This window comes from Dermacentor andersoni, chromosome 5 (assembly GCF_023375885.2).
Source record: "Dermacentor andersoni chromosome 5, qqDerAnde1_hic_scaffold, whole genome shotgun sequence".
In the NCBI taxonomy this organism is placed as follows: domain Eukaryota; kingdom Metazoa; phylum Arthropoda; class Arachnida; order Ixodida; family Ixodidae; genus Dermacentor; species Dermacentor andersoni.
In genome coordinates, this window is record NC_092818.1 from 126,714,718 (window position 1) to 126,726,602 (window position 11,885).

General features: G+C 49.3%; 1 protein-coding gene across 1 annotated transcript; it reads left to right on the top strand.

Annotated features, from left to right (window-relative positions):
• The first annotated feature begins 369 nt into the window (after positions 1–369).
• On the top strand, positions 370–11,202 carry LOC126531123 (uncharacterized). Its single transcript, XM_050178535.3, has 5 exons — positions 370–533; positions 8,254–8,373; positions 8,924–9,091; positions 10,078–10,176; positions 11,069–11,202. The coding sequence occupies exons 2-5, from the start codon at positions 8,263–8,265 to the stop codon at positions 11,147–11,149; spliced, it is 459 nt and encodes a 152-aa protein (XP_050034492.2). The 5' UTR covers positions 370–533; positions 8,254–8,262; the 3' UTR covers positions 11,150–11,202.
• Positions 11,203–11,885: the final 683 nt, after the last annotated feature.

An 11,885-nucleotide genomic window follows, 5' to 3' on the forward strand; every position in this document is an offset into this window, starting at 1 on the left:
GGCATAGCCTGCGAATGACGCAGTGCATAAACATAAAAATTGCATGACAATAAAGTTGTAACCTTCATGGTGGACACAAATACACATTCCAATGGATTACATGTTGCGGGGAATAAGAAAAATGTACGCGTCACTGTTGGTTGTAACGCTTTAATTAACCGCTTTACTAAAGCTTTACTTCACCGACATTCAAAAGTGTGCGTCGGTTTTGCATATCTTTAAATATATTTTATTTGTGTATTCATCTAATGGAATTGTTCAATTAGACGCTAGTCCTTGCTTTTTAGGTTTCATGATTCTATCATTTCTTTCATTTAATGTATATTATAAACCTCTATTCAACTAGCCCGATTCTTGGCGGATCCCTTATTTTATAGTCCTTTATTTTATATGTTTGAGGACCATCATCGCCATGATCGTCTCTACTGCGCGCGCTTCGTGCCTGCTGAAGACGAAGACAAGACCACGTTAGTGCGAGGTCGCTGAGAAGCGACAGTTGGGCCTTTTCCGTTTGCGCGCAGTTACCACAAAAGGTAAGCGTGGCCTTAAATTACAACTATCTGTAGGTGGTGCTGCCGCCGCCATCTAAATCTGATTTGTAAGGTTACCTGCGTAAATTTGACACTACGTTGCTTATCCTGCAATAAAAGTGACATCTACAGCTGAGGCGCCACCCGACTGCAATGTGTACCTGACACCGTTCGTGTTATGATTTATTTGTGTTATCATACCCTCAGAGGGTCCAGTGGGCACTGCAGAGGGAGTAGGCACATAGGCTTGCTAACAATCATATATGAATAATAAAAAAAGGAACAGTGAAAAACTCCGAAGCATTCTATGGGCATCAAAAAGTAGATTAAAAAAAGAAAGAAAAGTAAATGCAATTCCCCCCCCTCCGCGCCCAGCAAAATATCACCGACGAATACGATACTCTTTTTTGTGAAATTTGAGCACAGCTCCATACGTGTTTTCATTTCGCGCATTAATATTTCGTATAATGATTATATAGGTACACGGTTTATATTAGGAACAGAACGCTGTGAGTAGCTTAGCTGGCGCGGACAATCTGTCTCGTGCAGCACATTGCAAACGGAGTGAAGTGTGGCGCGACTGCCTCGCTAATCGGGATATCGCGAGAGGCAATGCGTAGATGATGCGTGGGCGCGATTCACAGCAGCCGCCATGCAGCTCATGCAGCGCTATGTTTCCGTACAGACAATGCGCCCTACTCTGACGCCCTATCGTAGCCATCGTCACTGCGCAGCCCGTCTTGCAAGGCACTACGCTTTTTTTTTTTTCGCACGCTTTCGTTCCACCAACGACGAGAGCGGGGCTTCGTCGCGGGGAAATCGTGCCACCAGCGTCAACGGCGACAGCACCTAAGGGAGCGTCGCATCGACCTTTATTCGTAACCACTCCCCATCGAGCCTTGCCGGAGCAGTGATCCCCGTAACACACGCTGATGCCGCGGACTGACTTCAGCAGCTGACGCCGTGGGCGAGTGTAGCCCTCCCCAGCTCACGCCACCCTGCCCTCCCCCTCGGAAGCGCAGCTAAGATCGCCCACGCGGCTGAAGATTCCGTGGCCACCGGCAACTCAGCGCATGCGCAGGCCGTCTCCCCTCCGTTCCTCCTCCGCTCCCGCCTCATGCTCTCACTGTAGCCTTCTCCTCCACTTACCTCCTCGCACGTACTTTCATCTCCCGCTGCGCTCCGCGTCCGCTCGGTTACGAGGTGTTGCAACACTGAAGCTCATCGAAGGGCCGGGCGCCTAAGAGCTGCGCTCTAAAATTTGGTTATAAGAGTCTTAAATGACGGTGAGCCGGCTGTAGTGGCGATAGATGAGGAAAGGTGGCTCCCATCAGCAAGGGTGTCTAGCATAAAAAAATGTAAGAACACGTCATAGAGACATCGAGGAACGGCTGCCTTACACTACTGCCATCGACACGTGATAAAACTTAACATAGCTGTGAAATCAGTTGAACGAAGACATTGTGATTGAACGGTGATGGCAATTTTGTGTAGTAAAGACGCGAGTTGTTGCACGGAGTCTCAAGGTAAACAAAATAGGTGTCCATTTCCTCTGCAAGATACAATTGGTAAGAGCATTAATAGTTGAACATCTGATTGGTACGAGAGGTAGAGAGCTTAATGGAACCTTATGAGATCAGTCATGCAGCATGGCGAGTCATCCATAACACAGCAAAACGCGTTAACGGAATGTAATGTTGCTTCAGATAATATTGGGGCCGCCGCTGTCCGTATTTCTACTCATTTTTGCTTGCGGTGGTTAATCATCAGCCTACTTGAGGCCAAAAAATTTTCCCTGTAATCGATAATTAGCCTTGTCTTACGCCCGCTGACGCCATATTATGCCTGCAGGTTTTCTAATTTCATCGCAACCACCAACTTCTCTGCCGTCCTCATCGACACTTCCTCTTTCTTCTCGTCCACTGGTTATCCGCCCTATGTTCACCTTACATGACTTGCCCAGCTTTATTTTCCTTCGTTTTAATATCAAATATATTATTACGATATTATCGCGAGATGCTCAAGAGACGAGCCGCCGCGATAACTACGAAGTGGGTCTGTGCCCTTGGCGCGAGCGAATGTCGGCCTGGCGCCCTGGCTCCAGTGTAAATAGCCTGTAAATAGTCTCTTCCGTTTGTATCTTTCTACACGTAACATTCTGGTGGAGGTGAGTGATCCCCGTCCTCGCCACGGAACTTCGGAGTGGTCGGTACATCGAGCTAGTCACCATGCCTCCCGGTGACGAGCCCGCCTCTGCAACGGCTTCGGCTGGTCCGACTGCTCCAATCGTCACGGTTGCCCAACATCGCGACCCTGGTGTGTTCTCTGGCCTGGAGGGACAGGATGTTGACGAATTGATCAAGCTATATGAACATGCCAGCGCTAATAACAGGTGAGACACAACCATTATGCTCGCCAATGTCATCTTTTATCTCGGCGGCACCCCAAGCGTGTGGCACCAAACGCATGACGACGAGATAACCAGTCGGGACAGTTTCAAAGAAAAGCTACGGGAACTGTTTGGTGACCCCATTGGGCGCAAGGTTGCCGCGAGAAGAGCTCTTGCGTCTCGTGTTCAGACACCTACAGAGCCATACGTTTCATATATCATCGACGTCTTGGCTGTGTGCCGCAAATCTGACCATGCTATGTCTGAAGCAGATGAAGGGGCGCATGTGCTAAAAGGCATCGCCAACGACGCTTTCAATTTGCTTGTTTAGGGCAACGTCTTAACTATCGACGCCATCATAAAAGAATTGAACAAGCTAATAGCCGCCGTATCTCACACCACATCACGCGGCTACCCAACACTGCTGCTACGCCGACATGTGAGGGTCGATTGCGTCAGACTACCACCGGTGACGACGTAGCCCGTATTGTCCGCGCGAACTCGAGGCCGCCTGTCCGCCAGCTTTCTCAGCGACGCCTCCCGATCCACCAGTAACCACAATTGCGATGATTCAGGCCGTCGTCAGACAGGAATTTGAGAACATGGGTCTGAACTCCGTGTGTTCAACTTCTCAACCCAGCGTTCCCCAGTTCTCTAGCGGCCCTCCTCGACCCCGGCAGCCTTTTTCTGCCACATCTTGCCGCAACGCGTCCGAATGGCGTACCCCTGATGACAGGCCGATCTGCTTCCACTGCTGTCGCCTCGGCCACGTCGCGCGTCACTGCCGCAACCGATGGCCACCACCTCCTCGGACATACGCCGCCGCTTATCCCCGCACATTTTGACCTTCTGTTCCCTATGCTACCCGCCATGAACACACTGCCGCTGATGCTCCTGCTCCGAACATTCGCTACACCAGCTCGCCCTCACCTCGACGCCATCAGTCTCGTTCGCCCCAACCCCGTCGCTTCTCTTCACCGCCTATCGCCTCCCAGGTCCAGCCGGAAAACTAGGCACTGCAGCTTCTGGAGGTGAAGCTGCGTTGTCGACCCTGCACTCGAATCCTCTGCTCACGTTACCTACGAACCAAAACCGTCTTGACGTTGACGTTGACGGCTATCCTGTCACGGCACTCATCGATCCAGGAGCACATCTTTCTATTATGAGTGCTGCTTCCGACGACGACTGAACAAGCTCTTCACCCCAGCGTCGGCACGCGTCGTGCGCGTTGCGGATGGCGGTACTGTGCCTATCATCGGAATGTGTACGGCACGCGTCAGCACCGCCGGCCGCCACACTCCTGTGCTCTTCGCCGTGATTGCTCATTGCCCCCACGACCTTATCCTCGGCCTCGATTTTCTCTCCGCGCATTCTGCTCTTATTGACTGCTCTGCCAGTACCCTTCGCCTTGAGTTTCCGATTCTGGCAGAACCTTCTGACGCACTCCAGTGCCGCTTATGCCCCACCGGCTTTCTTCGCCTACCGCCAAAGTCAATAGCCTATATTGAACTGTTGTCTTCCCCACCAGTTCCTGATGGCGAGTACCTCGTCACTCCTCTGCCCGACATTCCACTGCAGTTCGACGTTACCGTGCCTCACAGTATACTTACTATTACTGCGAACCGCACTCGCATGCCTATCTTTAACTTTCGATTGGCAAAGGCAAATTCTACAGCAAGGTATTTGCCTTGCCAACGTTGACTGTCTCGGCGACCATCACGTGGCAGCGTTATCGACCGATGGTTCTTGCGAGCTCAGCAGGCCCCCTGCGCCAGCCTCGGGCGCCGATCCCACCATTAAGAAAATGGTTGCTACGTACCTGTCCTCTGCGCAGACTGAAGACCTTTGCCAAGTATTATCGTCCTACCGAGATATTTTCGACTTAGACGATCGCCCTTTAGGCCAGACGCTCGCGGTCAAGCATCGCATTCTTACTGGCGATGCTACGCCTATTCACCGACGACCGTATGGAGTTTCTGCGTCGGAACGCCGAGCAATTCAAAGTGAAGTGAACAAAATGCTAGATAAAAACATCATTGAGCCTTCTTCGAGTCTCTGGGCGTCACCTGTGGTGTTGTTAAGAAGGACGGCGCGTGGCGCTTCTGTGTAAACCACCGTCATCTGAACAACATTACTAAGAAAGACGTCTACCCGCTTACACATATAGACGACGCCCTTGACTGCCTGCACGGTTCAAGCTATTTAACTTCTAGTGATTTTCGTTCTGGATACTGGCAGATTGCTGTTGACGATATGGACAGAGAAAAAACCGCGTTCATCACACCTTATAGCCTATACCAATATAAAGTAATGCCGTTTGGATTATGCAACGCCCCTGCCACCTTCGAGCGTATGATGGACTCCTTGCTCCAAGGTTTCAAATGGTCCACATGCCTCTGCTACCTCGACGACGTCATCGTCTTCTCGCCAACGTTCTACACTCACCTTGAGGGTCTAACAACTATACTTGATGTATTTCGAAAGGCGAAGCTACAACTTAACTCGTCCAAATGTCGTTTTGGCCACCGCCAAATTACTCTGCTGGGTCATATCGTTGACGCTTCCGGAGTACAGCCGGATCCCTACAAAACACGCGCTGTCCGAGACTTTCCGGTTCCGAAGACAGCCGCAGACGTTCGAAGTTTTGTAGGGCTGTGCTCATATTTTCGTCGTTTCGTTCAAGATTTTGCGGCAATTGCTAGACCCCTCACTAATCTTTTGAAGAAAAGCGTAAAATTCTCGTGGGGTACTTCGGAAGCCGCCGCCTTCTCTCGTCTCGTCACTCATCTAACCTCACCACCCATTCTCGCCCACTTCGACCCTGATGCCCCTAAAGAATTGCGTACAGATGCCAGCGGTCATGGCATCGGTGCCGTCTTAGCCCAGCGTTAGCGTGGCCAAGATCGCGTTATTGCTTATGCGAGCCGCCTCCTAGCACCATCGGAGCGCAACTATTCCATTACGGAACGAGAATGCCTTGCTGTTGTCTGGGTGGTTGCGAAGTTCCGTCGTTACCTTTACGGTCGCCCTTTTTCCGTAGTCACTGACCATCATGCACTTTGCTGGCTCTCATCGCTAAAAGATCCTACAGGCCGGCTTCATCGATGGGCTTTGAGGCTACAAGAGTTTTCATATTCCGTGCTTTAGAAGTCTGGCCGCCTGCACCAAGACGCTGACAGCTTGTCGCGTTACCCTGTTTACGACTCTTGACTCCTCCAATTTTACCAGTGCTGCTTGCGTATTCTCTGTATCCCAGCTGCTTCATTTCGCCGACGAGCAACGTCGTGACGCCTACATCAGAGCACTCATCGACCGTTTTGAACACTCTCCGGCCGATGCTACTCTACGCCTCTTCGTCCTCCGCGACGGTACTCTGTACCGTAGTAACCTTCATCCAGACGGCTCTGAGTTCCTACTTGTAATACCTAAACACCTCCGCTCCACCGTTCTAGATGAGCATCACGACGCACCAACCGCAGGCCACCTCGGCATATATCGAACCTATGACCGGGTACGCCGCCGTTTTTTCTGGCCGGGCCTTGCCCGTTCCGTACGACGTTACGTAGCCGCTTGTGAACTTTGCCAACGACACAAGAAGCCTTCCCAGCTCCCCGCTGGTTACCTGCAGCCGCTCGACATCCCTGCCGAGCCCTTCCATCGTGTCGGCTTGGACCTTCTCGGCCCATTTCCGTAATCTAGATCAGGAAACAAGTGGGGTTGCAGTCGCGGTGGACTACGCGACTCGCTACGCCGTAACCCACGCTCTTCCGACCAGCTGCGCAACTAATGTTGCGGACTTCCTCCTACATGATATCATATTGATGCATGGTGCTCCGCGTCAATTGCTAACAAACCGTGGCTGTACGTTTTTGGCCAAAGTCATTGACGACGTACATCATGAGTTCCTGCTCAATACAGCATAAATTTACCACCTCCTACCAACCTCAAACCAACGGCCGCACTGAGCGTTTGAACCACACCCTTACAGACATGCTATCCAAATACGTTTCAGACGACCACTGTGACTGGGACCTGGCTCACCTCACATTACCTGTGCGTACAATTCTTCCTGTCTCGAAACTGATGGCTTTACTCCGTTTTACCTCTTGTATGGCCGAGAGCCGATGCTACCACTGGACACTGTGCTTGCGTCCACCACATCTTCAACTAGCGGTTATGCCCGTGATGCAATCGCCCATGCTGACCATGCCCGCCAACTTGCGCGCGCTCGTCTACAAGTGTCTCAAGATAAACAGAAACAACGCTACGACCTCCGTCACCGTGATGTCCATTTTGCGCCCGGCCCCCTCGTGTTGCTTTTGTCACCATCGCGTAAAGTTGGCCTTTGTAAAAAAACTGCTTTCCTGTTACTCAGGCCCATATCGCGTGCTCCGACAAGTGACCGATGTCACCTATGAAATCGTTCTAGCCACGCCCACTACGTCCTCCGCTGTGACAACCAGTGACATTGTCAACGTCGCCCGACTGAAGCCCTACACCTATCCACGCGCCTTGGATATTTAACAGCACAGTGACGGTTCTTTTGCCGCCAGACGGGGGGGGGGGGGGGGGGGGGGAAGAGGTAGTATTACGATATTATCGCGAGATGCTCAAGAAACGAGCCACCGCGATAACGACGAAGTGGGTCTGTGCCCTTGGCGCGAGCGAATGTTGGCCTGGTGCTCTGGCTCCAGTGTAAACAGCCTGTAAATAGTCTCTTCCACCTGTTTCTTTCTACACGTAACAATATTATTGCCTGCGCTCGTTTGATCACTAATCCACTACGCATTTAATAATGGTACATTCGACTGGTCGTTTTCCAGCGCTCTATAGAGCGTTCACGCAGCGCATTTTACATTCGCCTGGTCAAAATTTAGCGTTCTGAACACATTCGCTTGGCTCATTCAGAGCGCCGCGCTCTAGCTCAGAGTGCACGGAGGCGCTCCTACTTTAAACCTGGTAACGCTACCTAGATTTCACAGAAACTTGATCACGTGGCTACTTCGATTGCTCTAGGATCAGCTTGCACGTCCGTATGGGGCAGGCTTTCCCTGGCTTCAATATCGAGTGGGCTACAAACCAAGTTAGAGCGCGCTATTAACCAGTCGAATGTACCATAAGGTAAGCTAGCTTATCATAAGTTGAAGCACAAGAAAGGGACAGGAACGCGAGTAAGCCAGTGAGAAAGTCGTTTTGTTGTTATAATTTACCGTGACCTTTATACAAGAACAAATATACCATCTGTGAGCCCTTGTGAAGGATGGGCACTGGTCTTTCACATATAAGAGCACATGCGCATCATCCTGTGCTTTGTCCTCGGGTACTTTGTTGCAGGGAAAAGCTATGGCAGACACGCCTCAGGCAGCACTGAAAGAAGCCAAGCAACAAAGCAACTTGAGTGTGAACCCCAAGTATACGGTCACATGGCATGGCTTCCTAAACATTTGTGAAATAGTGAGTGCCTTATTTCCGTCATTTCACTATTTTTCGTTGTCGCACAAAACAACGTTTGTACTCTATAAGTTGGTTTAATGTAACTTACCACCACAACGGAACTATCACACTGTGGGACTCGACTGCAAATGCACGTATATCGAATTTTCTTGTTGGAGCTGTGGAGCCGGTTTTGTGCCAAACCACCTGAAGAATTTTGTTCGGTTATACTGGATAGTTGACTAAGGCAACTTTGATCAGCAAAATAAGTAAACTTCGTACACGCATTTTCTGACATGTACCCCTTCACTTCCTTTCCTCGTGAGTCTAGGAAAGCGACCAGAATACAAATTGGAATTCCTCATTAATTTCTAGTGCGTCCGACCTTTCTAGGCACGATTTTCCAGCGCTTTGTCTGTCTCTCTATTTTGTCCTGTGTTATGTGCTGCTTTTCTTTCTAATCAAGTCGCGACCGTTATGGAAAACGTTTCCCTCTAGGTTCCGTGTAATTGCGCCGTTTCAAGTGAAGTGCGCAAGTGGTGGACTACCCGCCAGTCGAAACCCTACGCAGGTGACGGCCATTACGGCCCTGGTGGCCGTCATGCTGTCTTCCAACGAGAGCTTGGCTGCCGAGCTGATGGTGGTTTCGTCGTTTGCCTACGGCTACGTCTCGCTCATGATGCTCGCGGGCGGCATCGTTTCCCCTTACACGCAAGCATTGCTGCCGCTGTCGTTATACGTGAGTGGAACGCTCTCTGATAGGCGGAGTTACCCGCCGCGGCGTCTATATTACTTTTTTGCTGTTGAAAGCGAGGTCGCGGATTCAGCTTCCCGCCGCAGATACATCGACCCAATCGGGGGAAGAACGCCAACATAAAAAAAAGGTTTAGGTTCCCTAAGCAACCCTTGCCAAAATTATTTGGGAGCCCCCGCTGCGGATTCAAAAGCCCAGGTGTGACTTTGAGGAGTTAAACGTCATCGTCAACGAACATGGTGGACAGCGCAGGGGACGGGACATGGGATGCACGAAGGGCACAGATGTGCGTGGATCTTTTGGGCTGTATCTTTCAATGTTCAGAACTGAAAAAAAAAAAAAACAGATGACCCGGGTTATAACCCCTTCAATCAATCAATAAATTAGTCAGTCAATCAATCACCCAGGTCATAACCCCCAATCAATCAGTCAATCAATCAATCAAGCAAGCAAGCAAGCAATCAATCATGCATACGTGTCCCAGTGGTTTCAATTGCTTGTTGGAGATTACGAGGTCTAAATCATCTTTAGATAGATAGATAGATAGATAGATAGATAGATAGATAGATAGATAGATAGATAGATAGATAGATAGATAGACAGATAGACAGATAGATAGATAGATAGATAGATAGATAGATAGATAGATAGATAGATAGATAGATAGATAGATAGATAGATAGATAGATAGATAGATAGATAGATAGATCATTCGACCATGTGATGAACGATACAGCAGTGGCAAATAAGTTGAGCAGATTAACTTATCGGCATAACCAGAAGTTGTTGCTGGGTTAGTTGGCGTACCGATGACAGAGATGTCAAGAAGGGCAACACGCGAGCACTCGAGCACTCACTAGTGAGTCTTTGAAACTTAGGAATGCAATGACCAGGTATGCATCACTGATGTCCTTTGGGCACAGTGTGCTAACAACTTTCTCCATGCATGCTGTTGGGTCACTCTGTCGCAGTTTCTGCTGTACCACCTCATTGGCAGCGCCTTCCTCTTGCTCAGCGGCGGTTGGCTCATGGGCGTGGCCAAGGGCGAGTTCCTCATGCAGGTCGCGGCGGTGAGTGCGCATGCGCGGTAGTCATGGCCCCTTCTTGCTTATTATAGGGTAAGAAATGCAGGCTGTTCGAGGTATCTTTAGGAAAAGCGAAGCCTACCGTAAGGATGAAACCTACAACTGTGTGTTTCAACAGCAACCTGGAGAAGCGCCCAGTATTTTGAATTCTTTTTTCTTAGGTTGAAATGCTTCATTAGCAGTAGGAACCGGAAGAAGCGTCTAGATGTATTTATTGTTCTTAACTTAAGATACTTATTAAAGAACTTATTAGTTATCTTATATACGGCACATATGTCAATTATATGTTTTAGAACAATTCGTAAACATTAATTTGAAATTACGGCGCGCTATCTGGTCCGTGGCTCTTTTTTCTGCGTTAAAAAAAAAACATGCGAAAACAAATGCCCATACAAATTTTCGCTTGCAAGCGCATCATGCTTTCAAGCCCAAAATTATTTAGATAAAGCGAATTTTTGTATGTCTTCTTTCTAGGACTTTTGCGCATCTGCTCGGTCAGCTTCTTGCCCAGTTAGGCGGGTCGGCCCTGGTGATAGTACACTAGTAAACTGGTCTGATCCCGGAGATGGCGTGTGAAAAGGCAGCCGATCCCGTATTCAGTGAAATACGGGGCAGCGTTGATCACGCGAGTCGCGTGTTGGCTGTCTCCGCGTCTTTCGGGCTTGTCAGGCAGGCACACGTATTTGTTAGGCTGAAAATGTGGTGAAGAAGACGAGAAGCTTTATAGCACTGATCTAATTACATTATGAAAGCTTTGCTCCCCATATATTCTAAAGTATGAGTTGGATCTGCTTTTTCTCGTTTATTTTTTTTTCACTCCCTGAAAACCTTAGAGAAAGGATCGCATCGTGCCAACATGTTTTTTTTTTCTTGACAGGGTGCCGGAATTGGCTGTGGGATAATGCACTTTCTGCACGGCTTCTACACCTTCGTGACGGTTTTCCACCAGCCCGAGTGATTGGCGCCATCGCTTAGATTTCTCGCGTCTTTATATATAAAAAGATTGTGACTCTACGCGTCGTGAAGTCCATTTATCGCTTTCCATAGAAGAAACATCGTTGGAGATAGAAATGCAACACTAGAGACCACAAACCCACAGACAATATAACATAAGTCAACCGCAATCGCGGCAAGCGTGCGTGGGAAAGTAACATCCCGCATTCAGAGGACAGTGATCATTGCGTATCCGGCCATACGTTTCACCAGTGTTCTAACTGCAGAGAGGTTCACTCAAACAGCTGTCTCTGTTTGAGTGATGTTTGCCAGTAGTTACGGTTGGGATGCATCCGCAATGGTCCTGCCGACACCGTGATGATAGTAGTCCTTGCTGCTATTCTGATGTACTGTGCCAGTGCATAGACATTTCGAGTGAAGACGGCAGGTGGCGTCTCCTCAACTTAACTATTGTAGAAACTATTTATTCTCGTCTCCCTGCTCTTTGGAACAAACATAACATGTTTCTTACCATAGTTGCCCTGCAACACTTTCTGCCGGCATACTTTCTTGCGGCACTGGTGGCGTATAGTGTTGTCATGAAATCAATCGCTTGGCCACGCGTAAGGATGGTCATCATGTGATCTCGTTGCACAAGCGGCACCAAAATTTTCTTTAGCAAGGAAGTTGTTATAAGTACGCGTGTACAAGGAAAACTGCGAGGTGTGCTGCGAGTTTCGTGGGGCGTGACAAGGGTGGCA

Bases quoted from the DNA above. Each gene is read 5' to 3' on its own strand.
- LOC126531123 (XM_050178535.3), top strand. From the start codon at position 8,263: ATGGCAGACACGCCTCAGGCAGCACTGAAAGAAGCCAAGCAACAAAGC. The intron at 8,374-8,923 runs GTGAGTGCCTTA...AACCCTACGCAG, and splicing joins TCCTAAACATTTGTGAAATA to GTGACGGCCATTACGGCCCT. The intron at 9,092-10,077 runs GTGAGTGGAACG...ACTCTGTCGCAG, and splicing joins TGCTGCCGCTGTCGTTATAC to TTTCTGCTGTACCACCTCAT.